Source organism: Prionailurus viverrinus, unplaced genomic scaffold (assembly GCF_022837055.1).
Source record: "Prionailurus viverrinus isolate Anna unplaced genomic scaffold, UM_Priviv_1.0 scaffold_39, whole genome shotgun sequence".
Classification (NCBI taxonomy): domain Eukaryota; kingdom Metazoa; phylum Chordata; class Mammalia; order Carnivora; family Felidae; genus Prionailurus; species Prionailurus viverrinus.
This window is the reverse complement of record NW_025927607.1, coordinates 164,796-190,124: the sequence shown is the minus strand read 5'-3', so window position 1 is coordinate 190,124 and position 25,329 is coordinate 164,796. Positions and strand designations below refer to the sequence as shown.

At 55.3% G+C, this 25,329-nt stretch overlaps 1 protein-coding gene across 9 annotated transcripts in view; it reads right to left on the bottom strand.

The window, feature by feature from the left end:
- The window catches only part of AGAP1 (ArfGAP with GTPase domain, ankyrin repeat and PH domain 1), a 553,979-nt gene that overhangs the window by 388,024 nt on the left and 140,626 nt on the right, over window positions 1–25,329 (bottom strand). For 2 of the 9 annotated variants that reach the window (XM_047846404.1, XM_047846406.1), the window contains exon 1: window positions 13,394–14,320. The exons of 4 other annotated variants lie outside the window; for them this stretch is intronic. In XM_047846404.1, coding sequence (XP_047702360.1) covers window positions 13,394–14,294 — 901 coding nt within the window. In that variant the 5' untranslated portion in view covers window positions 14,295–14,320. Of the gene's footprint in view, window positions 1–13,393; window positions 14,328–25,329 lie in introns of those variants that run through there. 3 more of the 9 variants (XR_007149568.1, XM_047846412.1, XM_047846405.1) reach the window with 3 other exon arrangements.

The following is a 25,329-nucleotide window of genomic DNA, read 5'->3' as shown; positions in this document are numbered from 1 at the left end:
CGTCTCTCCACATCCTCGCCAGCATCTGTTGTTTCCTGAGTTGTTAATTTTAGCCACTCTGACTGGTGTGAGGTGGTATTTCAGTGTGGCTTTGATTTGTGTTTCCCTCACGATGAGCGATGTTGAGCATCTTTTCATGTGTCTGTCGGCCATCTGGACGTCCTCTTTGGAGAAGTGTCTATTCTTGTCTTCTGCGCATTTCTTCACTGGATTATTTGTTTTTTGGGTGTGGAGTTTGGTGAGTTCTTTATAGATACTGGATACTAGCCCATTGTCCGACTGGTCATTTACAAATATCTTCTCCTATTCTGTCGGTCGCCTTTTAGTTTTGTGGACCGTTTCCTTTGCGGCGTGGAAGCTTTTTATCTTCATGAGGTCCCAGTAGTCCATTTTTGCTTTTAATTCCCTCGAAAGGCGCCAATTCTGCATCAGAGATCCGGAGAGCCTAAGAAGGGCAGCACGTTCACATGGGGCCATCCGATGGGGCAGGAGGGATGCAGCCGCTCACCCTTCCCACGTGTCACTGCAGCCCCAGTGCCCGGGGCCTTGGGTTCACCCGTGCATCTCTCCACAGATGGCCCGCTAACCCTGCTGACCTGTGGGATAATAATTCGCTTCGCGAGGTTGTCACTGGAATCAAGGACTCGCGCCCAGCCCGCACGCGCTCAGAGGGGGTCGCCGCCGCCACTGTGCCGTCGTTTGCCGACACAGAGCAGCAAAAAAGTCTAAAAACAGCAACCAGATCTGTTCTTCAAGTGGCAGTTTGGTGGCAGGAGGACCATACTGCAGGGCGGAGCACAGGGCCCACGCCTGGCCCCGCGGCCCACAGGCTCTGCTCCCGAGCCGTCCCCTGAACAACCCAAAGGTCATTCCCTGCACCTCCGCACACGGTGACTTCCCGCCGGGCACCCTGGAGGGCCGCGTCCACTGAAACAGAGGACACTTTTCCTTTCAGTGGCAACTCCCTGTGCTGGCCGTGTGGGCACCAGCCAGCCCAGGCACGGTCACGACACAAACTTCCACAGAACGGGGAAATTCCAGTCCCCACAGCTACCCCCGCCGGACTCGGGAAATGCTCACAGCAAGCCTGGGGAGTAACGAGGTGGGACGAGATGTTCCTGAAAGCGGGCTGGCGGGCTGGGCACACTGAAGACCTGGGGGAGGCAGACGTTTCCAGAAGTGTGTCTGAAACAGAGGGGCCAGCAACCTGAAAGGCATCTGAGCGGACGAGACCCTCGCCGACTCCCGGGACAGGACCATGCTTCACGAACACACACGGGAGCCCACAGGCACACGGAAGCGGGACCCACAACGTGGGCACCTCAACCGTCTGCAGAGCCTTGGCGTTGAGGGCGAACGACCTTTCTGGGATTTGCGTGGCATTCTCTACACAAACCTCGCTGTCCCCGCAAAGGCCCGTGTCCTATAAACGAGGGTGGGGTTTCAAAGGCCGACACAGGGATGGAATTCTGGAGAATAAAAGGTTCAGGTGGGCGGGTCCCACCCAGGAATGCTGAACCCAAACTGTGGCCCGAAGGAACCTGACCATTTAACCTCCTGCCAAGGGATCAATATCTACCTCAAGACTTTAAGGAAATGCCACAAAAATCTCCTGCAGCGTGGAAAATTAACTGCCTCGGGAATGTGGATTTGTTTGAGGGCAAACCCCTAGAATCTTCTATTGAGAATCATGTCTCTGGACACAGAGGCCAAGGGATGCTGTCGGCCACACCCACATGACCTTCAACCCTGCACATCAACGGAATGTCAGGTGAAGGAACATGTAAGTAACAAAGCCTTGGGGAGTCCTCAGGATCTGGGCCGAGGGGGGAATCAGGAACACGGTTATTCAAAATGCCTTCCTGTGAACAAGAATTTGAAAGTGGTTGTAGCCAAACTGCCTGTGAATACCGTAAATATTTTTTCTTATTTTTTTAATGTTTACTTATTTCTGAGAGAGAGTGAGCAGGGGAGGGGCAGAGAGTGAGGGAGACTCACAGAGTCTGAAGCAGGCTCCAGGCTCTGAGCCGTCAGCACAGAGCCTGACGTGGGGCTTGAACTCAAGGACTGAGAGATCATGACCTGAGCGGAAGTCGGATGCTCAACCGACTGAGCCACCCAGATGCCCCAACGAGCACCGTAAACATTTAAGTATTCTTCCCAAAGGGACAGCACAGTGGCCTCGAGACCCTTAACTTTTCAGTTCAGGGCTACTTTGCCTATTAAGGTAGTCATAAAATTTAAAAGTTACTGATTTCAATTACACTAAACTACTTTATAACGTACAAGTTTTTTTAGTTATATAACCTAAATATTATAGAAAACAGTAAGTTGTAATAAAATCTTAAATATATACAAAAATAAAGACAAGTGCATTTAAAAATACAAAAGTCAATGGATCTGTTACTTCTGAGGGATTTTTTTGGTTTTTAATGTTTGTTTATTCTTGAGAGAGAGAGAGCACAAGTGGGGAGGAGGCAGAGAGAGGGAGGCAGAGGATCTGAAGCGGGCTCTGTGCTGACAGCAGAGAGCCTGATGTGGGGCTCAAACTCATGACCTGTGAGATCATGACCTGAGCTGAAGTCAGAGGCTTAACCGACTGAGCCTCCCAGGCACCACAGGATCATTTTTACCCATTCCATCTCAAGGGGAAGAAATTATTTTTTATTTTTCATGGATAGAAGAGCTCACACAGTAGAACCTCACTTTCCGAGCTGGCCAGGGTGGCAGCAGTTCCTTCCAGAATGTTCCCTGTTGTTGGAGGCGGATGGGGGGGGGGGGTCACCACTGAGGGGGCCAGAGCAGATAATGGGGACAAAACACATACACCCCGCAGTGCCCTAAGTCACACACCCACACATATCCCTGATCCCCCTACTACTAGCCCAGGAGGGCAAGTGTCATTGTCAATACTCATTTTCCAAATGAGGAAACTGAGGCACAGAGAGAGTAAATAGTCTGCTCAAAGACACTCATTCTGGAAAATGGCAAGGACAGACATCCGGCTCTAGATGCCCTCCTCAGCCGGGGAGCCGCTTGGGCCCTAGGACCAGCCTGAAAGGATGTCACGGCACATTTATCACTCCTCCTCTGTGGGAACAAGCGAACGAAACACAGCAGAGCATCGCCACAGGGCAACACATGCAAACCAGGTCCGACCCTCCGGAGGTCCCACCGCCCCTCTACGTGCGCAGAGGATGGGAGACCCACAGGACCGTCCTTCTGCACCTGTGCCTCTCTCTACTGTCACAAGCCAATAACCCGAAGGTGCCGCAGGCACGCCGGCCCGTGGGCGCCGGTCCAGGCAGGTGGCAGACACAAATTCGCGGCAACCGCGTTAGCCTGTTAGGTTCTACTGCATTTGACTTTCGCTCTTGGGGCAGAAACTTGAGATCTTAGCTCCAGCACAGGGTAGGCGAAGTCTTCAAACGTGAACAGGTCTGGGAAGAGACAAACGCCTTCCCAAGGGTCCGTGTGTCTGTCTCGGGGGAAGGGAGTGGGCAAGGCAGTTAACTCCAGCGGAGTGGGGCTTAGGACCGGAGCGCTGGATTCAAAAGCCCCCTCTCCCAGGGCTCACTCCACCCGCGGGGAGACCCGGGGAAGGGCCGTGGGGAGCACGAGAGGAATAGAAGCTCTCGAGAGGCAGCAGACCGGGGGAAAGGACGAGGAGAGAAGCCTGTGGCCACCGAGTCTTCAAGTACAGCCATGGGCGCTGGCCACCTGACCCGGCGCCACGGCCCCAAGACAGCCCGGCGTTTGGACCAGCAGTGCACCTGCGGGGACCACACAAGCGACGGAGCAGAGCCTCTGGGGCCCACGGCCACTCTTCCCACGAGACCCGAAGGGGACACTCCGACGGTAAGAACTGGCAGAACAAGCATGCCGACCCGGTGAAGCCTGGGCATCAAGCACAGGTGCCAGGGCGCCACGAGAAGGCACAGGGCACACGCCAGTACCAGTCACGAGGCATGTCACCTGCTGCCACACGGAGACAAGGCCTAGGGGAGGCCAGACTTCCGCCCGCAGTGCCTGTCTGGGGACTTGAAGAGGCCACCGGGGTCCCGAGATGTGGGCCGGCAGCGGCCCCCCGTCACCCAGCGACCACCGGGGTCAGCAACCAATACGCGGCCCACCGCTCTGCGTCCACACGGACGTTCTGTCACTCCCGGTACGGCATTCAACACGTTACAAGCACAAGCACAAGCACTCTACCACGAAATAGGCTTTGGGTCAGACGACTCTGCCCGACCGCAGGCTGACGTGAGCGTTCTGGGCTCACTTCAGGTGGGCCGGGCCCAACTAGGATGCCCAGCTCAGTTCAGTGTCTTACGTGCGTTTTCCACTTAGGATGCTTCCAATTACAACGGGTTTACCGGCCCCGCACCCCGTGGCTGAGCCCAGGAGAATCTCCTTGTGAAGAGTGAGAACGTCGGCCCCAGAGCAACACAGGTCCAGTGACACCATCTCTGTACCATTACGTTGGCAAACCAAAGCATTTCGAGAAGACGTGGAGCGCTCCAAACGACATTTGTTACCAAATACTCCGCCGAACACACTGGGTAAATACCAGCGCTTGTTATCACGTTGAAGGTTACACGTCAGTGGCAAGAGGACGATCCGTCACCACTCACTGCCACGGAAAGGGGCGCCGTCCTTCAGGTAGGAGGCGGGGTCCTCTGTCCGCCGGGCAGCGCAGTCTGGCCACCGGCCCTCTGGGAGGAAGCGAGACCGCTGCGGGAAAGGCGCTGCGAGAAACCAGCTTTCTGAGATGCACACGCCCTTGGCCTGGGTCGGGGATGACACGAACCCATGTGCTGCAAAGCAATAATCTTCTAGTGACGTGAATGAAGAAAGAGGCGGGACGATCAAGCCAAAGAAGAAAGATGACTGTCTTCTCCCGCCTGATAATTTTCAGGTACGATGGCCAATAATTTAAAAAGCTGCAGTTACACTGAGCCTCGTGGGAAAATACAGGGTGACAGACCAAAAACAAAACCCGGGGTCAGTGTATCCTTGCTGTAGCGTGAGGAAGGCCATCAGCCTGCTCCGCGGCACGTACAAATCCAAGCACAGCCACGCGTTTGGGATTTTCCGCCTCGGAGTCTCCTGCAAACTTCACAGAGGCAACCCCTGTAAATCAAAGACGATGCCGTTGAACCACGTGGTTAGCGCCTGCTCTCACATTCACTCCTGGTCGTCCAGAGCGCCAGCCAGGTGCGGGGTGAACCCCTTACTTAAATGGATGAGGCATGTGGGGCGCAGGGCAGTTGGGTACAGGACCCGTCTGAGCATCTGCTAGCCGAAGAGTTGTAGCCGAGACTAAACCCACCCCCACCTAAGCTTGCTTCCTCCACGTGGCAACTTCCCATCTCCCAGGATGCACAGGACACTTCTTCCCGCCATCATCATGGCATCCCCCACGTACCAGCGAAGGCACCCAGGAAAGCGAGCAAGAAGGAAAAAGCCACAATGTCACGCTCAGACGTCCCCCGGCACCCTGGGGCCCAAGGGACTAACGGTGTCCGTACCTCCAGGGGATCAATGGCCGAACAGGAGCCCAGGAAGAGTTAGCTGGGGCCGAGGGGGGTGGGGGCGGGGAGCCGCTGGGGAGACAGTGGAGTTGGGGGCAGACAATTTCTGAGTGGCAGGCAGATTAGCCAGCAGAACAAAGCGGGAGCCACAGGGGGAGCCAGGCAGGGGCAGGGAAGAAGACCAAGAAATTACAGACAAACCTCCCTTTAAGTTTGGGAGAAAGCCAGTTCCTAGGAGAACAGCAGGTGCAAAACCATCCTCGATCCTGAAGGGGATGTTGACCTGAAAACTGGGATGAGGCCTAACGAGCAACTGCAAACCCCCAGACAGCGAACACAGCACCCCTTCCAACATTCCCTGACTGGCCCAGGCATGGAAGCCTCCAGAGACGGCGAACTCTGCACACCGGAAGGCGGCCTATTCCAAACCGCGAGGGCTTGTGACAAGAGACTGCCTCGTTGTGAGGCAGGATCCTTTTCCACTGGGTCCCTCTTATGTCCGCTTCTCAAATACCGGGAGACAAGTCTCCACGCTCCCGGGCGTCTCTTTCAAAGTAAAAATCTCCAGTGTCTCCAACGTACTTGGCTCCCAGAATCTTCCATGAACCAGATCAGGAAAGCGGATTAGGCACCTACTCTTGAATGCAAGAGATACCAGACTCTCAGAAGGCTGGGATTCCAGTTTGAGAATGAAAATAATCAGAAGAATAAGCTCCAGGGGAACCTGGGTGGCTCAATCGGTTGAGAGTCCGACTCATGGTTTCGGCTCAGGACATGATGTCACGGTTCATGGGTTCGAGCCCAGCATCGGACTCTGTGCTGACAGCTCAGAGCCTGGAGCCTGCTTTGGACATGTGTCTCCCTCTCTGCCCCTCCTCTGCTCATGCTCACCCTCTCTCTCGCAAAAGTAAACAAACATTAAAAAAAAGTTTTGTTTTGTTTTCAACTTTTTTTTTAAATTTTTTTTTTGGGGGGACAGAGAGAGACAGAGCATGAACGGGGGAGGGGCAGAGAGAGAGGGAGACCCAGAATCGGAAACAGGCTCCAGGCTCCGAGCCATCAGCCCAGAGCCTGACGCGGGGCTCGAACTCACAGACCGCGAGATCGTGACCTGGCTGAAGTCGGACGCTTAACCGACTGCGCCACCCAGGCGCCCCTGTTTTGTTTTTTTTTTTTTTAAAGGAGGAGGAGGAGGAGGAAGGGCTCTAAGTATCTGGGAGCTATCGATGAGCTACCTGTGTGGCACCAAAGGAGACAGAACCAGCCCTGCTCAGGGCTCCCACACCTGCCCGGTGCTAAGGTAACAGGATGTAAGTTGCAGGAAAGCAATCAAAGGCGTGCATCCCTAAGTCAGGATCCTGTTTCCGGTGCTTCACAGACCACCCGGTGTCTGGTTGTTCTAAAGCCCTTGCTACGTGAACAGAAAAGCACAAAGCGGATAAACGGCCCCGGCTCCCCATCCCCATCAACGGAAGAAGTGGCCGTCGGAGGGACTCTGACCTGGGCTAAGAACTGGAGAGGAGGGCAGGGGCTGCACCAGAAAGGCCGGAGGCATTGTTCACGGCCTCCGCTCTCAAGGGTCCGTCCGCAGGACCAGCGAAAGGAGCCCGTGCGATGACAGGCACAGGGGAACACAAGACTCCCTCTGACATCCACTCGAATGAGCTCGCGTCCCACTGGCACCCACAGACAATCCACTGAACAAAGGGGGCGGGGCGGCCCCGTGTCCTCACCAGCACAAGTGGCATGCTACCTCCTGCCAAGTCCTGGACCTGCTATCGCACCAGAGATACATTCCGCCCTTGGGAAGGTCCCCAACAGAGGACTATGGAGGAAAGTGATCCTCGTTTTCCCTCTCCCTCCTGCCAACTGAAAATGCACCTCTTAAGATTACCTGCCTTTGTTAGATACAGAGAGGCCAAATGAGCCCTTCGCAAGCCTCCCGCTGGTGTGTGCCACCCCCCACCCCCCTCCCACCTCCGGCACTGAATGAGGGAGGAAAGTCCACTTCCCAACCCAGGAGAGCAGATCTCTCCCCAAGCTCTGAGTCTTTAGGCCCAGGAGTGATGTTAGAACTGAAAACCAGCCCTGGAAACAGAAATAACGAGACTGTATAAGAAAAGAGGATAACGAGAGATTATGAGAAAACCAGCCAGACGTGGGCTGTTAACATATTCTGAATTACAGAGGCGTCTACATTAATTCTTAATTAACGAGAGACTAGACAACTAACGGGAATGCCTCTGTCAACTGAAAAACATCCCAAGAAACAGAATTTTAAAGGCCGTCGCCTACAAACAAGTAAACATCAACACCCCAGCAGACTCTAATCTGGGCTGAACAAAACCTAGAGCAAAACCATGGCGGGCAGATGGTTCTTCTCTCAAAATGATGCAAAGACAATAATCTCCCTTCTTTTTTGCTAATCTGCTGACCTTAATACCAGTTCTGTTCACCACCTGGGGATATAACGGCAGCTGTACACGCTTTATCTCAGTCACTGTCCTTAATAAATAAAAGCTTTACTTTCCTTCATTATCTTACTCACTTTGACATCATTTTTTTTTAAATTTTTTAATCTTTATTTTTGAGAGTGAGACAGAGCGTGGGCGAGGGGAGGAACAGAGAGAGAGGGAGACACACGATCCGAAGCAGGCTCCAGGCTCTGAGCCGTCAGCACAGAGCCCAACGCGGGGCTCAAACCCACAGATCATGAGATCATGACCTGGGCTGAAGTTGGACGCTCAACCGACTGAGCTACCCAGGCGGCCCCTACTGTGACATCAGTTTGATGAACTATTGTTCCAAATCATCGCAGAGGAAAAAAGAAAAAGAAACAGCCTGAAAGAGATTTCCTATGAAAAACAAACACCTTATGCTAAAAAAGCAAAACAACTCACTGTGGAAACCATAACATCCGCTTTTATGCCTGATGTTGGCGAAGAGGAATGATTTCTTACAGGTTAACTCCAGAAATCCCAGCCAACTTGCTGACGAGAAACTCCTCGTTTCCAGTTGTTCAACTCCTAGTGATCCGACAAGACCCAAATCCTTTTACCCCTCGGTGAGGTCTTCACTGACTCCTTCTCTTGCTCACGGACCCTTGCTCCCTTTTTTCTTTCCGCCAGCCCTTTCATTAATTCCTGCCACAAACGCTTAGTAAGAGTCCAAGTGGAACCATAGTACCCTTAATTCTGCCGTACAGACAGGAAGAACACAGGCTTCGTTTCCTGCCCAGGAGGGGCTCACGGTCAGAATTGGCACGTATGCGGGCGAGGTTATTATCATACACTGGGATTAGTAGTGCTCTAACGGAGAAATGCGGTGCAGAGAAATGCAGTCGACCCTTCCCCTAAGTATCCCGTGAAGCTTCATAGGAACCTCTCCCTCCCCCAGCAGGCTGTCAGGCCTCTGAAGACAGGACCTCTAGCCCCCTGCTCCCGCTCGGAACATGCCACGGAAACGCAACAAATATTTGTTGACACAACAGAAAAACAAGCAACGAACAAAAGGGTTAAGCACTACCACTGCCTCATAGCTGAGTCCTCGGTCTGTGAACTGTATGACCAGCCGGACTGCTGCAATGGGCTGACGTGACACCGGAAGATGTCCTTGGCAGGTGGACTTCTGAACGTGCCTTTGCCGGCACGATCTTCCCGGCCGACGCCAACAGGTGACTATGCCGATACGACGGGCTCCACGTGGAGAAAATTAACGCATCGAGACACAGTCCGAGCCTCCGGTGCCTGCTTAGGGCGTCCCTGGCTGACCTTCAGGGGCTGCTCTGTTCTCCAGGAAAGCAATCCGACCTCACGACAAAAACAACGAAGGTTTTCCTAAATTACTCTCTAGAGTCATTTATAAAAAGCATGTGATCTCCCAAATACGGAGCACCTAATTCGTCTTAAATGCTTCGCATGAGAAACTGAATTAGGCTGTTTCTTTAAAACCATGCACGCCCTTCCCAATAACAGAGCAAGTTAACAAATAAAAAGGTACCAAGTTTTTTCAGCAATTTTATTTCAGTTAATTGCTGCCTCCTCTCTTTCTCCACGAAGGTGTTGTGCTTCAAATTTTATTTATTTATTTATTTATTTATTTATTTATAACCATAAGACAGTCCATCAAGCTGCGCAAGCTGAAAGGTACAAATCGGGGGAGGCAGAAATTAAAGAACGAAGCCACTCCTAAACATGTGCTGTCACATCAGCTGCAAATTACTAATTTAAAAAGCTAACTAACCTCAGTCGGGGCTATCAATGAATCACTTTATTGTGGTAATCAATCCTCCTGGACAGCATCAGAACACCCTACAGACACCTGCTGCCCTGGCAAATAGGAGGGGTGCAGAGAGCACGCAATGGGAGGGGACGCCCTACAGGGTAATTCATCATTTATTATTTGATCTTTTTTTGCATTAAATTATACTTGTGTCAACAGACTCTGCCCTGGTACATGTGGATCAGGTAATAGGAAACTGCCCTTGATCTGACACAGAGCCCCTCTGAAACGTTCTAGGGCTCCAGATGATTATGAACCTGACAGAGAAGCCTGCCAGGGGTCTCTGGGAGGCGGATATGTATCGAGGAAGAGGAAAAGCCTAAATAGGTGAGCATGACGGGGATGAAGAAGTACAAGAGAGTCACCCTACAAAGGTGGGTGCTCCCATCCTTTCGCCCTAAAGCCTGAAGAATACAGGGGAGAGGCGCCTGGGTGGCTCAGGAGGTTGAGCGCCCAACTCTTGATTTCGGCTCACGTCATGATACCAGGTTGTGTTCAGCATGAAGCCCGCTCAAGAATGTGTCTCTCCCCCTCCCTCCCTCTCTCTTACCCTTTTCTGCTCCTCTCCTCTGCTCTTTCTCTAATGTAAAAATTTTTTAAAACATACAGAAAAACCATATGCACGTGATGTGTGAACCTGTGTTTTAAAATAAGATTAACCCTCTTCCTTCCCTACTACTGGCATATAGGTACCTCGTCTAAGATGAAGCTTGTAATTCCAAGAAGTCACGTAAACTATTTAATGTAACACTTACTTTGTCTCTTAAAGTTTTTTTTCCCCGTGGCCAGTTCACAAGGGCTGAAAAAGAGTCCAACAAAAGGAGAACCTGTCCCCGGTGACAAATGTCCTCTAATTCCCCTTAGACTTGAAAGAACTTCGATTTTTTTTTTCATATTTATTTATCTTGAGAGAGGGGGGACAGGGGGAGAGAGAGAATCCCAAGCAGGCTCCGTGCTGTCAGCGCAAAGCCTGACGCAGGGTTGGGGCCCACGAACCGTGAGATTATGACCTGAGCCGAGATCGAGAGTCAGAAGCTCAACTCACTGGGCCACCCCAAGAACTTCAAAGTGTAATACCATGTGGCCAAGACTTAAAGAAAGCTAGAGGCGCTGTTCGTTCTGTATGCTGCATTTCGGTTCCACGACGGTTTAGCCGCAGTGCTGAAATCAGAAAGGGGCTGCAACACTTCGCGGACTCTCAATGGCAAAACTATTTCTCATTCCAAATGGGAGTACCACACACTTGGCTACGTTCTGTAACACACAGCACCTCACCTTCCTAAAAGCAAAATTCTCTAGGTCTTGTAAACCTACCCGTCCAAACCTGGTTTAGGCAAGACTTTGTACTTTGTGGACTTCTGCTCTATGGACGTTTACAGGGAAAGTGAGCCCGGGTTCTGCTGTGTCTGAACATTACCTTACAGTATTTTACCTTGAATTCAGAGCTTCACTTAAATAGCACCTGAATCTGAACACTGTGTATCAGAGGAAGCAAATCTACAAAAAGTAGTTAAGTGTAATAACATGAAAAGGCCTGAAAGCTGTGGGGACTGCATCTTAACCTGTGACAGACGCTGACTTTACAATAAATAACCCCAAGAATAGGGACACTTCAGGACTTTTAGCCAAAGGCAGGTGAGGGACGTGGCCTTAGTGTTATGTCTCAGACCAAAGCAATTCCACCGAGAGGGGTTGGCCACAAGAAACAAACAAAGCGAGTGTTACTCTAATTATTACTATTATAATCTTACGCCGCCCCAGAGGGAAAAATTCCAACACGCCTTACGCCTCTACTTGCCAAATCTATTATCAACCCACCTGACCGGCGCCCAAATACCCAAACCCCAATACTTCTAACTTGTATCGCTAGGGACCACGAAGAAATGCATTCTTTCTAAACCGTGCGTGTGCCCTCCCTCCCCTCCACGGGTGCTTGTCCGGAACCCAGGCAGCTAATCACTATTTCCGCCAAACCCAGAGCAAAGACACAGGCCTGCTATCGTAGGGAGAACCCGGTCCTGTGCATTTGAACTTCCACCCAAGGAACGCAAACGACGGCAGGAGCAACTTTACACAAACCGACTTCAACAAAGTAACGCCCATCATTTCTGAGTATCTCAAGAGCATCCAGGGAGGGGTGGGTAATGGCTGGAGTCGAACACAGCCCCTTCTCCAATATCCCAAGGCACGTTCCGCCACAAGGTACGGGCAGCAAGTTAAACTAGAGAAAGCCTGCAACAAGTGACTTTGTATTACGGCTTCACCTATTAAAAAAAAAAAAAATCAGGCTTAAACTCTACTGCAGGCTCAAGTGCTTAATTCCAAATATTCTCTAACACGAGAATCATTAGAAGCACGTTAGAACGTGACAAGGTTTAGCTCCAGTTTACCTTCAAACTAGTTCAGCGAGGTCAGTGATTTCTCTGTGCTGGTGGTTTTGAGACAGACTCTGGGCAGCCAGCTGCCTCATGAGGTCCGCCGGGGAGGACTCCGCACTCCAGGGGTGGTGAGTTACCAGCTGAAAACCTCTAATTAAAAGCACACACCGCAGGGTCTCAACTACCCCTCATCTCCACCAACAGCAGAGTTAGGTGATCAGCACACTGATTTCTCGGCGGCGAAATGCAAGGGGACCATACCTTTAAGTCTCCCCTCTACCCCCAACATCAGCAGGGGGTTAACAACCCAGCCCCTCCACTCACCCCCAGCCTCTTCCCTTCAGGGTGATCGACCCCGCACGTGGAGAGAAGGGGATCTGTGTGTTGCGACTTCTGGACGACTCTGACTCCCAAATGCTATCAAGCTTACCTAATTTTTCCAAGAGAGTATTGTCACATCTGCCTTCAAAACCTTCCCTGCGAGGCCCCTGCTGGAGGGCCTAAGGCGAAAGGGAACTGAAATTTCAGAACAGGCTGCCGGGCTGTGATTATCCTACCGGCATAGAATACATTACTAGCAAACGGAATCCTGTCCCAGACTCGCTCTCCCGCTAAGACACCAGAGGCTGTGGGGAGAGGCCTGTATCCCTGACCGCCCGGGTGAACAATCTTCACCGGTATCGCAATAGGTGAGCGCCGTCCAATCAGTGGGGGCCACACCACCCGCACTCACAGACTGTAGCGCCTACAGGGAGACTAGGCTTGAGGGTGGAGGAAAAAATTAACCAAGAGGAATGCGGCTGCCGGAGGCCGGGCGCACCACCTGTGCGGCTGCTTCCAGGCCAAGTCCCAGGCAGCCCACAGGTACCACAAGCCAGGGAGCCCACGGAACTCACGGCCCCGCTTAAAGAAGGCGGTGCCAGCGCCTGCCCTAGAAACACACCGCCTGGCGAGGTGATCTCTCCCCAGGAGGACACAGACCCTGAAAGGCACCACCAGACACGGCCGGAGGCAGGGGAAGCCAAGATCTTCCCGACCGCAGCAGCGTTACCGAGGAAAACCCCGCAGCGCGCGAGCTCCCGCCCGGCGTGGCCACCCGCCGGCTGGCGGCCGGAGACGGCGGCTCCCTTAGCCGCTCCCGAGTCCCAGCGTCCTCTGAGCAGGCCGCTGCGGAACCAGGCCAGTTCCCACCACTGCCCTCACCTCCCCGGCCGCGCCGCCCACCTCTGCGCGGGGACCCGTCGATGCTCTCGGCGCTGGACGAGTGCGCGTCGGCTGGGGCCCTGCGCAGGCTGAAGTAGCCGCGGGACCGCGAGGCGCCGCTCCGGGGAGAGGGACCGCCGGGCGCGCCGCCATCCCTGCGCGCGAAGATGCCGCTGAAGAAGCGCAGCAGCCGGTGCTCCGAGGCGCCGCCAGGGCCCGCGGCCGCCGCCCGCGCGCGCTCCAGCCGCTGCAGGTCGCTGTTGTCCAGCGTGCGGTTCTTGCTCTTGCTGCGCTCCCAGCGCTCCAGGTCCGAGAGCGCGTCGTTCTTGCTGAGCACCTCGCCCACGTCCAGGGTGTTGCGCTTCTCCGAGGCCGGCGGCGCGGGGGCCTCTGCGGGCTCCAGGGCGGCCCCGGGGTCGGCCGCGGCCTCGCCGCCCGGCGCCCAAGCCAGGCTCCCGGAGCTGCTGTGGCGCCTCCCGCGGCCCAGCGCCCGACTCCGCGGCGCCTCGGGCCCGCTCCAGTGCCTGAAGCTGAGGCTCCGCCGCAGGGGCGCGGCTCGGACCCCCTCCACGTCGGGGCTGCCGGGCGCGGGCGAGCCGGGCCCCTCCTCCACGGCCGGGGGGCTGCCGGCCAGGTCCGCGGGCTCGGGGCCGCGTGCGCAAGGCCGGAGCCGCCCGAGCTCCAGCTGCCCGGTGCTGCGGGTGCGGAAGGTGCGGAAGTCCCAGGCGCGCGGCCGGCGTTCCTCGGGGTCCTCAGCGCCCGCCGCCGCCGCCGCCTCCTCCTCGGCCTCCTCCACCAGCCGCCCGGGCGCGTCCGGGGAGCGCGCGGGCCGGGGCCTCCGAGCAGGGCGCGGGTCGGGGCCGCCGGGGCCCGGCGCGGCCAGCTGGTCCTTCCTGACCATGGTCACGGAGATGCGGTAGACGGTCTTCCGGGGGGGCGTCCCGCGCGGCATCGTGTCCGCGGGCGGAGACGCGGGCTCGCCGCTGCCGTCCAGCAGGTACATGTCGCCCGGGGCCGTGGCCGCCGCGCCGCCCGCCGGGGCCCCGCCGCATCCAGCGCGCCGCGGGCCGGGACGCGCGGTCGGGCGGTCGCGGGGCGAGGCGGGGAGAGCGGGCGCGCCCGGGGTGGGCCCACGCCCCCCCCCACACACACACCGCTCGCCTCGAGGGCTGCGCTCAGGCTGCGGGAACGGCACCCCTGGCGCCCGCCGGCCCGTGCGCCGCGCGGCCCGAGTGCGGGGGTCCGGGCCCGGGGCGCCCAGCCATGGGCCGGCGGGGCCGGTGGGCGGAGCGGCGGGCGGGCGGGCGGTCAGGCGCGGGGACGGTCTCGCCGGCAGGTGCGGCCGCGGCGCGCGGGGCCCGGGGCGGGCGGCGGCGCCCGCGGCTTCATTGTCTACGGCGCGGGGCCCGCTCGCATCTCCAGGCCCTTTCTGCACAGTTCGCGGCTTCGCAGCCTCGGCCACTCCCCGAAATGGGCCGCGCGGGCAGCTGCGCCGGCCGCGGCCGAGGGGCGGGCGGGCGGCGGTTTAAAATGGAAATGCGCGCCGGGGCGGGGCGGGCGGGGGCCGACGTGCAGCGACCGCGGGCCGCGCGCCCAGCCCGGCGGCCGAGTCCCGGGAGCGCGGCGGCGGCGGCGGCGGCGGCGGCGGCGGCGGCGGGAGCGCGGCCCCGCGGGCAAGGCAGAAACACCGGGCTGGATCGCCGCCGCGCGGACCGGAGCCTCCGGGGGGCAGGCCTGGCACGGGGCCTGAACCCTCACCCTACACTAACCCTACACTCCAGGGCGTGGCCCGCAAAAAGAAAACATGGGCCGGGTCTCACCAGTTTATTTGAAGCATCTGTCCTCCCCGTAGAGCTCTGTGGAGGATGCAACTCAAACAACGACTTATTTAAAAAGCGAGAGATCTCAGGTGCTTGTTACCCCTCCCAAGTGTACTTGTATACTTGTACTGGGAAGGAGCAAGTGCATGGCCTGGAAGGAGGGAGCAAGGGAGGGACCTTCTTGCTTCCTGTGATGGTGCAGTTCACGCCACTGCCCTCCAAGTGAAGGACCATGCAGTTTCACTCCTGAAATACTGTTTTAGGAGTAAGTTCCCCAATGTGTGGGAAATGCCCCTGCCGGTTTAAGAGGCAGGAGAACACAGTGTTGCAAACGTGCGTGTCCAAGCCTGTAGGCCACCTCACCGTCTCGGATTTCACACCTGTAAGGTGGGGAGGAAGAAAATCAGAACTAAACTCTCTGCGGTCTTGTGAGGACTGAATCAGCGAAGGTGCTGTGTGCCAGGCAGTGTGTGGGAGTGCTAAACGCTGCCTGCTGGGTTTCTCTTCCATCAGATTCCCCTGCCTGCTCCCTCCTGGCTACATAGATCCTGGTCCTTGATATGACCTGATGCAGAACAATATTCTTATGCGGATCAACCTGTTAGTTCTTCCTGAGGTCTCGAAAGTAGGGCTTTCCATTGGCTTCTTCCAAGTGTCAGAAGGAAAATGTCACGAAGGGTCCGCTGATCAAACTGGATGCTTACACAGGCTTCTCAAGGCCTGGAAATGCAAAAGACACAGGAGACGCTCTTTCTGAGGGAGAGAGCTCCTCGGCAGGCCACCACCATTCTGGGATTCTGTGGCTGCTGGTCCTGGCCTCCCCTCCTTGTCTATCACCAAACACCGTGCCCAGAGCACTGAAAAGGACACAAAGATGCACGACCAGGCCTCTTAGGAAAGAAGTTATAGCTGAGGAAATCTGGATTTTACTCAGAGTGAAATTAAACATGCGGATTTAGTGACACAGATCAGAGAGACTGCTGGTTGATTCTATTTCCTTTTAAGAAGATACTTTAGAACAGAGGATTTTTAGAGTGGGGAAAATATATGATACCACATAAGGGTAGGCATGTGTCGTTACACCTTTGTCCAAACACAAAGAATACACGGCCCCAAGAGTGAATCCCAAGGTAAACTATAGGCTCTGAGTGATAATAAGGTGCCAACATCAGTTCATCGATTATACCAAACGTACCACTCTGGAGGGAATGTGGATAGTGCGGGGAGGCTATGCATGGGTCGGGGCAGGGGGTACACGGGAACTCTCTGCACCTTCTGTTCAAACCTGCTGTTAACCAAAAACTGCTCTGAAAGGTAAAATCCATTAAAACAAACGTTTAAAACAATTCTGACCACCCCCGGTGGCTGTACCTGGACACGACTGCCACAATCACAGAATCGTCGCAAGCTCTGTCCACCTACTCTTGGCGCTCAAGGGTTCAAGGGCAGTGCCTCTAACATTCCTCGAGTGCAAAGGTAGGGAACCCCAGAACAGATCTGGCTTACCTTCAGAGTTTCAATGAAAAGCCCTCTCTGATAAGACCCAGGAACCAGCAACTTCCAGAGCGGCACACAGACCCCGACCAGCTCTCAGGATGAGGTTTCTAGAGCCTGTCAGCTTAGGTGGATGCAGAGGGGGCTCAGAGAGGGTGGGTGCTTTCCTCGAGGCTACACAGCTCACTGCTGAGCGCGGAACCCGGGGTCTTTTTGGGCGGTCGCACTACCTGTGCCCATCCCCCTTGCCACCGTGGCATTTTTTTTGGTCCTTGTGAGCATCGCCGTTTGCTTTGTTAACAGCAGAGAGAGAGAGAAATGTGTAAGGCTGAGCTTGAGGCTAATCAGATGTAAGTAATACCAACATCTAGCAAGCTTCCACGTACTCATTCACTTTTCTGTTTGCTCGTTTATTCATCAAATGCATGTTGGACACTGACCGCAACGCTACACAGTGAGAAGGCAGGGCCTCTGTCCTCAAAGAACTCACAAAGTTGTGGGAAAAAATGGTGTTTTCAAGGCCACGTGGCTTCACACAAAGCCGGTGTGGGGAAGGTACAAGGATGGGAGACAGAGCAGAGCCCTGCCGGTCTGTCTCCGGGGTGAGCGCTAAGAACACCGGGTGGGGTCTACCCTTTCAAGGCTGTAGCTGTGTGGACAGAAAGGTCAGGCCGGCTTTAAGTGGCGACTCAAACCTCACCTGCAGAGAGGCAGGGGCCTCTGCGCACGCGGGGGGTAGGGGGACTCATGGGGAATCAGAACCCAGGGCTCCTAACTTCCCCTGGGACCTATTCTCACTTTTTAAGACCAAGGCAACTTTCAAGTTTGGAGCTAGGTTTTCCTATGAAATTAGCCCATCGTCAAGACACAGATCCTGCTGGTCATCCGAGGTATTCGTAGAGCCAAACGTAAAAAGTAAAACCCCGTTCCTAGAGCACTCCATACGGAACTGCTGGGGTCTTGCACGATGCCGGCAGGGTTATCCTGAATCCAGCCCAGGGTTTGCACGTTGCCGTGGGAGGACTCAGTCCGCAGAGTAGAAGGTTCCATTTGATCCACCTTACATGACCAGGAATCTCTGGGATGGTGCTAAATGAGAGGAGCTCTTTCAGCCACGGCCCCGGACGCCCACTGACTCACACTGCCTTGGCCTCACAGGAAAGCATTTATTTTCCACACCAAGCACAATGATCCCGCACCAGGCCTGACTGTCGAGGCTGAAACAGCCCGGGAGAATCACCTCTCCCTACTGCCCTGGATACATGGGCTCGCCCGATGCAAAGAATCGGAGGCTCAGACAGATCCTGCCACTCCAAAATCTAAATCCCCTTTTAATGCAGCCAGACCTGCCTTTTAAAAATAGAAACGGTCATGCTATGTATGTTCAGGTGGCACTATGCTTTCTTTTTCTGTTGCTTTTTAAACGGACCCATCTAGACCATCATTTCTTAAATTTTTCTGTGCCTTAGAATAGATCACCATTTTGGCTTATTTAAAAAAAAAAAAAGTCTGTAGGTGTTATCAATACTCATTCAAAACCAAATCGAAGGCAGGCAAATCCTCAACGCTGCAGGGGCTCCTTATAGGGAAGGGATGCAGAGGGATCTAGGAATGGGGAGCGGGTACGTACACCCCGATTCCATCGTCGCCCCCCCCTCCCCCCCCAGCAGCCGGCTTTGCACTCCTATTCCAGGTTTATGGGATCTTTTGGCCACCTTCCCAAGACTTCCCCCGGCCTGGGCCATTTCTAGCTATCTATAAATTAAACATCCTCCATGAGAGTATTATTTTGCAAGTGTTACTAGAGCTGATAAGCCTTAGTTAAAGGGAACCTCTGGTAGTCAGCAGAGCCGTCTGCTCCTGGAGCTGACTTTCCAAGTCACAGAACTTGCCAGCTAGTAATCACATTTACAGCATCACAGCAGAACCACGTGTGTGGGCCACCGCAACCAGCCAACCACTGACCTTGCCCGGCTCTGCACTCCCACCCCAGCAGCAACAAAGCCCCTCCCCCAGTTCACGGGGCACTCTCCAGACCGGTTTCTGGCACCAGGTTGACTGAAAGATACAGAAGAAGCAAAAGGAAAGGCATTTGTGCTCAACCCACAATTCCCCAATTCACCTTCTGGCATGAGACTCAAGTCAGATCACCCCAGGGGGAAGGAAGGCCTTCTTTCTGCTCTCAGATCTACTGTGTTGTTCGGCTTCTGCAGACGGACGACCCTGCAGTCAACCCTGCCTGGACTGGACTCAATAGGGGCCCCACTTTTCTCCTTTTATAAGCTGGGGGTTAAAACAAACACAAAAGAGGTAAGAACCTGACAAATCACGGAGGGGCCAGTGGGCTCGGTCCCTGAGGCCAGGACATTCTGGTCTAGCGGGAAGAGGTCTCAGCACTTACGTCCTACCTACATTTGTCCTCGGGGGCCAACAATAATGCAGCCACGGCCACCCCAACCTTGGACGGTCCCATGCATATGAACACGAAGACCCCGGGAGGCTGTGCCTGGGCTCCACGCTCTTTTCACTTTTTTTTTTTTTTTTTTAAGTTTATTTTTGAGACAGAGAGAAACAGAGCATGAACGGGGGAGGGTCAGAGGGAGACACAGAATCTGAAACAGGCTCCAGGCTCCGAGCGGTCAGCACAGAGCCCGACGGGGGGCTCGAACTCACGGACCGCGAGATCATGACCTGAGCCGAAGTCGGCCGCCCAACCGACTGAGCCACCCAGGCGCCCCTCTTTTCACTTTTAACCGGCGGCCCCACGGTGTCACCTCAATGGGCAGCACCAACCACGCTCCTGATGGAAGGAGCCAGAACAACAGGTCAGCAACTACTTTAATCAAAACCGAATTTGGGTTGACTTCACGGGGAGAGGGCTTTTCCAGTCCGCTTCCCGTCGGAAGGCATCTGGAGATCAGAGAATCAGGCTGTTTTATACGAGGCCCAGAGTTGGGTGCCCCTGTGGGAGGGGTGGGGCAGAGGGGGAGTGAGAGACACCCCCCCAAGCCCTGGTCTGAGGCACCCCAAGTTCAGCTCAGTGGCCCGCGAACGAAGGGCTTCTCTGGGCAGCCTTCCCCTGGTTCTGGGTGCCAGGTGAACACGACGAGACGCTGACACTCGGCAGGACACCTGCGCGGGTGCACTTTGCTCACGGAAGATCCTGCAAGGCGAATCAGAACCGGCGATCCCGGCGGTCTGTGACAGCACCCCCCCCCCCCAACCTGACAGCACGAGGCCACCTGCCCGCACATGTTCTGCTCCCCAGCCAGACGATGGTGTAGAACACACGGACTGTGCCCAGAGCACTCTGCTCGCTGATGGGGTAGCTGGAAGGTGAGGGGACACCCAAGTGTCCTAAGTAACCGCTATCCAGAAGGAAGTGTTACATAGGATAGGAAGGAGGCAGGTAAGAAGAAGGCAGAAAACGGTTGTTTCCTGCTGGAACATTCAAAAACGGCTTCAAGAGGGAGCGGTATTTGGTCTTCACCCAGACAGGGTGCTCAACCTCAGCGCCACGGACACTCCGGACTCGGGTCCTTTGTTGCCGAGGGCCCATCCTGGGGATCGTAGGGTTCTGAGCAGAACCCCTGGCCTCCCCCTACTCATGCCAATACACCCCTCCCCCAAGCCACGGCAGCTAAAAATGTGTGCAAATATTGCCAGATGTCACCAGGGGAGAACCACTGCTCCCAAGGGACAGGCAAGGCACACTTGCGTGAAAAGGGAAGGGGTGGTTCCCGTGTCTCCGAGTTCTCATTTTATTATTTTATTGATGCAGCCATCCTCTCTTGCCTCTGTGTATGATACGAGAAAGCTCTAGACGGTCCCTCTGTAAGAAAAGAAGCAATTATTTCCAGTAACCCTTCCCCAAATAGGGAGAAGAGCAAGAGTGACAGACGAGGCCACCAGGAGTCCTCGCTCGGTGACCGATGAGTCCTCAATTACCATTAGTTTAAATCAATAAGTATCATGGACATGATGACAATGCGGGAAAGGAAATAAAACTAAGTTTTGCCAAAAATGAGCGATTTAAAATCCAAAGCATCGTTGTGTCGTTCTTAATCAGAAAACACCCTAAGCATGACGCGTGAACACTCTGGGCCATGAGCCGCCTGTGGGGGAGACGGGCCAGCACGTACAAGGGGTCGACGGAGCGCATGAGCACCTGTGATCGCAGGTAAGCTCGCTGGCTCGCCCTCCAGGGAGCTCCCACAATGAGCCTCTGCTGGGACCCGTGCGCAGGGCTGCTCCGGCCAGCGTACCCCCGGTCTGGAGCTGCTTTGACCCACTGTCCTCTCCCGGTTACTCCCGCATGAGGCCAGGCTGGCATCCTCCACTTACAGCAAGCGAGGGCTAAGCAACCTTAATCCAGCCCATTTTACAGATACGGCAGATTCCTCCACACAATCTGGTGCAGGGAGCCAAGAGGAAACCAAGCTGAAAGCTCACCCGCGCTTCCGTAGGCCAAGGGGGAAAAGCCTTGGCTTTAAAAATATTCCCCAGGGGCGCCTGGGTGGCGCAGTCGGTTGAGCGTCTGACTTCAGCCAGGTCACGATCTCGCGGTCCGTGAGTTCGAGCCCCGCGTCGGGCTCTGGGCTGATGGCTCGGAGCCTGGAGCCTGTTTCCGATTCTGTGTCTCCCTCTCTCTCTGCCCCTCCCCTGTTCATGCTCTGTCTCGCTCTGTCCCAAAAATAAATAAAATGTTGAAAAAGAAAAAAAAAATTTTTTTAATTAAAAAAAAAAAAAATATTCCCCAAAAAGTCCCTCGTGAGTAGCTTCGCACTCCCCAAACAAAGGAAAACGGCAGAAATTTCTCGGTGGTGCTTCTTGCTAAACGCCAGACAAAGGGGACTCAAGGTGAAATTCAAAGCACACATAGTAAGCGTCGCTTTGGTGAAACGAATACACACACCACACTCTGTGGTTTGCGTCACAACCACAGGGTCCCCCGCGGATGGTCACCCTTGAGGTGCCGGGCACTGGCTGCGGCCAGAGCTTCCCCCAGGGAGGCTCAGCTTCCCTCTCCAGTCTTCGGCGCTCTGGGGACACACAGCTGAGGAATCAGGAGGATTTAATCAAGGGTAGCACTCAGCTGTGCACCTGTCCCCCGAACAGCTGCAAAGAAGCTCTGGAATTTGTGTGGAGAAAGACCAAGAAATTCCTACCGATTACCTAATCTGCCCCGTCTTCAAGAGCACACGGGACCGGGCCTGTCGGGTCGCGAAACTTCCTCTGCAGGATCCGCCGGAAGAGATTCTTCTAATAATACCATCTGCACAATCATCTTCCTACAAACGTTACAATTAAAACACGAGGAGGGTCTGATCGGGTCAGAGACGCCCCCGAATAGCCTCCAGGAGTGGAAGCAAATACCATGAGCGGTCAAACAGCCACTTAAATATGCTTTGACAACTTCTGGATGCTTACCAAGTTTGTTTTCAGACCCGCTGACCACCCCACCCCACCCCACCCCCGCCCCGCCCAAGATTTGTGAAGTCGGGCACTTCTACGAAAATAAAAAACATCCAGGCCACAAATAACACCCTGGGAATTTCTGTCCGTACCCTTACAAAGCTCGAGAAAAGCCTATTTGGGCAGAGTTATCACTTCTGCACCCCTTTTGGGATTTGGCTGCTGAGATATCTGGAAATCTTTTACCTGTGCCCAGGGGACCTGAAGGTTTGATATATTTCTCTCTAAATGTGGAAAACAACATGACTAAGAAGTGGGTTCAGAGCCCAGACCCCCCACCCCCACCACAGTCGGCAGTGGGAGACACGTGACCACCCTGCTGCCTTTATTAGCCAATGTGTCACGAGCTCCCGCACTCCCCGGGGGGGGGGGGGGGGGGCCGAGGATAAACGCAAGCTGGTAGCAGCCGCCACCCCCCCTTGCTCCTTACGATTTGCATAAAAGCTCCTGAGAAAGAGGAGAAGTGGGTCACGGGGACCAGTTCTGACACAATAAGATGAAATAAAACATCCGTGCCGTCTCATCTTCCTGCCACGCACGGCTCATCAGCAACCTGCGGGCACAGAGCAGGGGGGAGGCGTCCCTGCGGTGGGAAGACGCTGCTCTGGGGGGGGGGGGGGGGTGCCAAAGAGCCGCGGCAGCCCCGGAGCCTCCTCCCTGCGCCTTGATGTATGTTGTGCTAAGCTCGCCTCCTTGGAGGGAAAAAAAAAAAAAAAATCACCACCAGCTCCAGAACCTTCCATGAGGGGAAGGGGAGGGAGGAGAGACAGAAGTGCCGTGGCCCAACAATTTGTGGGGCGCCGACGTCTTTCCTGACCCTCCCCTGTAGCGCCACCTCTGTCCCTAGGAGAGGTGCCGAAGACAGCGGCGTGGCCGGTTTGGTATCAACACAGAAGTCCTCAAATCCGGACAAGGACGTTCGTGGCCCCTGGGCCATCCAGCTCAGGACACTACTGTCGGGGGATCGCCAGGTGGCCTGGCAGTGAGTGGGTGCTCATGCCGTGCCCCAGGTCCCCTTTCCTCCTGCCACTGCCTGGCAGACACCCCAAGGGCGGCGCCTAGGGAGCACGGCACCCATGCGGAGAGCCAGGCCACACTGCCTCCTGCACTCAGGTCTTGCCCTTCGCTGTTTCCTAAGGCCTCCTCCCAAGGTCACGCCCTGAACCACCCAGGACTGTGCCTGTCCACCCTCCCCTCCTGGCCACAACCACCCACGACATCCGTCTTCTCTCTCATACTCCTGCTTCAGGAGGCTCGGCTGACACATGTGTCCTTCCCAACCCTGCAGACCCTCCTCTGTCCCGCCGAGGCCACGGCACGTCCCTTGTCTAGTGCCGGTCCCTGATGCCCGAGACCCCACCGTGGACTCGGGTGGGTCCATCCGAACTCCAGCCCGCGGGACCAGGGCACCACAAACTGCGTCCGCCGAGCAGACAAGAGTGGGAGCACGGGGCCCCACTGCAGCTGCCCACACAGTGAGGGGGCCCCGCCGCCCTGGTCCAGAACGATCCCCTTCCGACGATGCAAACCCGTAGGCTGCCCTGAAAACACGGGTGCCTCAGCCCGGAGCTGCTGTCCTCCGGGCCCTCCAACCACACTCGCCTCTCCTGCTCAGAGCTGGCCACCGGACCACGTTCCATCAACCACGATCACCTCCTCTCCCTCGGCCAGCGCTGAAAACACTCAGTGATCTCCCACAGAATAAAAATCAAACAGAGGCCTCCCCTCCGTGTGCCCTCTGGCCCCCTCCCAGGCACCTCCCACCTCCTCGAGGGTGCACTGTGCTTCCTTCCTCTTCACCCTTCACTGGATTTCCAGAACGAGCGGACAGCCCGGCCCAGCCCTTCTGCAGCAATGGGAGCCCAGGCCACAATTCCGCTCAGAGACGCCCTGTCACCTGCAGAAGGAAGCGGCCACTCCTTAACCTGGCATTCCGGGCCTGGGACAGCCCCCTGCCACCCCTGCTGGGCAGAGTGGCTAAGGGGCTGAGCTCTTAGGCCAGAATGATGCAAAGCAAGCCCTGTGTGACTTTGGGAAAGTGACCTTGAGTCTCCGGGCCCAGTTTCATTTGGCAGGAAGGCCGTGAAGACAGGGGAGATGTGACAATGAAATGTGTATGAAGCATCTGTCCCAGTGCTTAGAACAAATGTGTGCTGCCTGCTGCCTCCCAAGATCCTTCATTCCTTCCCAGGCCTTTCCAACTCCTTTCTAGTCCTGACCATGCCACACCCGGTCTCTCCACGGTCATCTGCTGGGGCTGGCAGGATCAGCCAAGTCCACCTCGTTGCTGGGGCCTGGCCACCCCTTCTCAGTGTCAATCCCCTGTCTGACCTCACACTTGCCCTTTACATAACCACCTCCCCGAGAAGACCTGGGTCCTTGAGACAGGAACAGCAACTTTATCTCTAAACCCCAGGCCCTATCAGTGTTCTGCTTGATAAATGGTGTCGGGGGTTAACTTTTACCAGTCCAGGCGGCTGATTCAAGATCAATTCTGGAAGGGAGCAGTGGTGCCTCGGTCATGTTGCAGGTAACAGCAGAGGTCGGCTGATGCCCGTTTACACTGCTACACCACCCGGCAGCCCCCAACCCCCACGAGTTTATCTTCGAGGTCTCCAGTGGTGAGGGAAAGGCGTGGAGGGGAGGGTGATTCACTTCTTCCCGTGGCCACAAACCTCCTCCACCGCAGCTGATCTTGGGTGGCCGCCCCTGAGAAAACGTGACCCTCCTTCATGGACCACATGAAGCCATGCTTGGGGGTGGGGAGTTTCCAGAGTGTGACTGCCTGGGGGGAAAGCCTGCCCGGCAGCTGGCCAGAATTGAGGGGGGCAGGGGGCAGGGTCTGGAGCCTCAAGTAAGCACTCCAAGGAGGGGGATCCCCTGGTGGGTGGCTCCTTCCTTGCCCGCCCATCCAGCCTGGGCCACGCTCACTATGCAGAGGAAACAGCCAGGACGAGAGCGGGTCAGCTGGTTGGCCAAGATTCAGCTAGCAAGGGCTGCCTGCGGGCCCTGGGCCTTCACTGAGATAGAAGGAAATGCAAGCCATCGATCCTGGAGTTCGGGATCCTCACTAAGACCTAGAACACCTGAAATAACTTAGAACCATCTACGGAGAGGGTAATGATGAGTGAACCCACAGTTAACGCA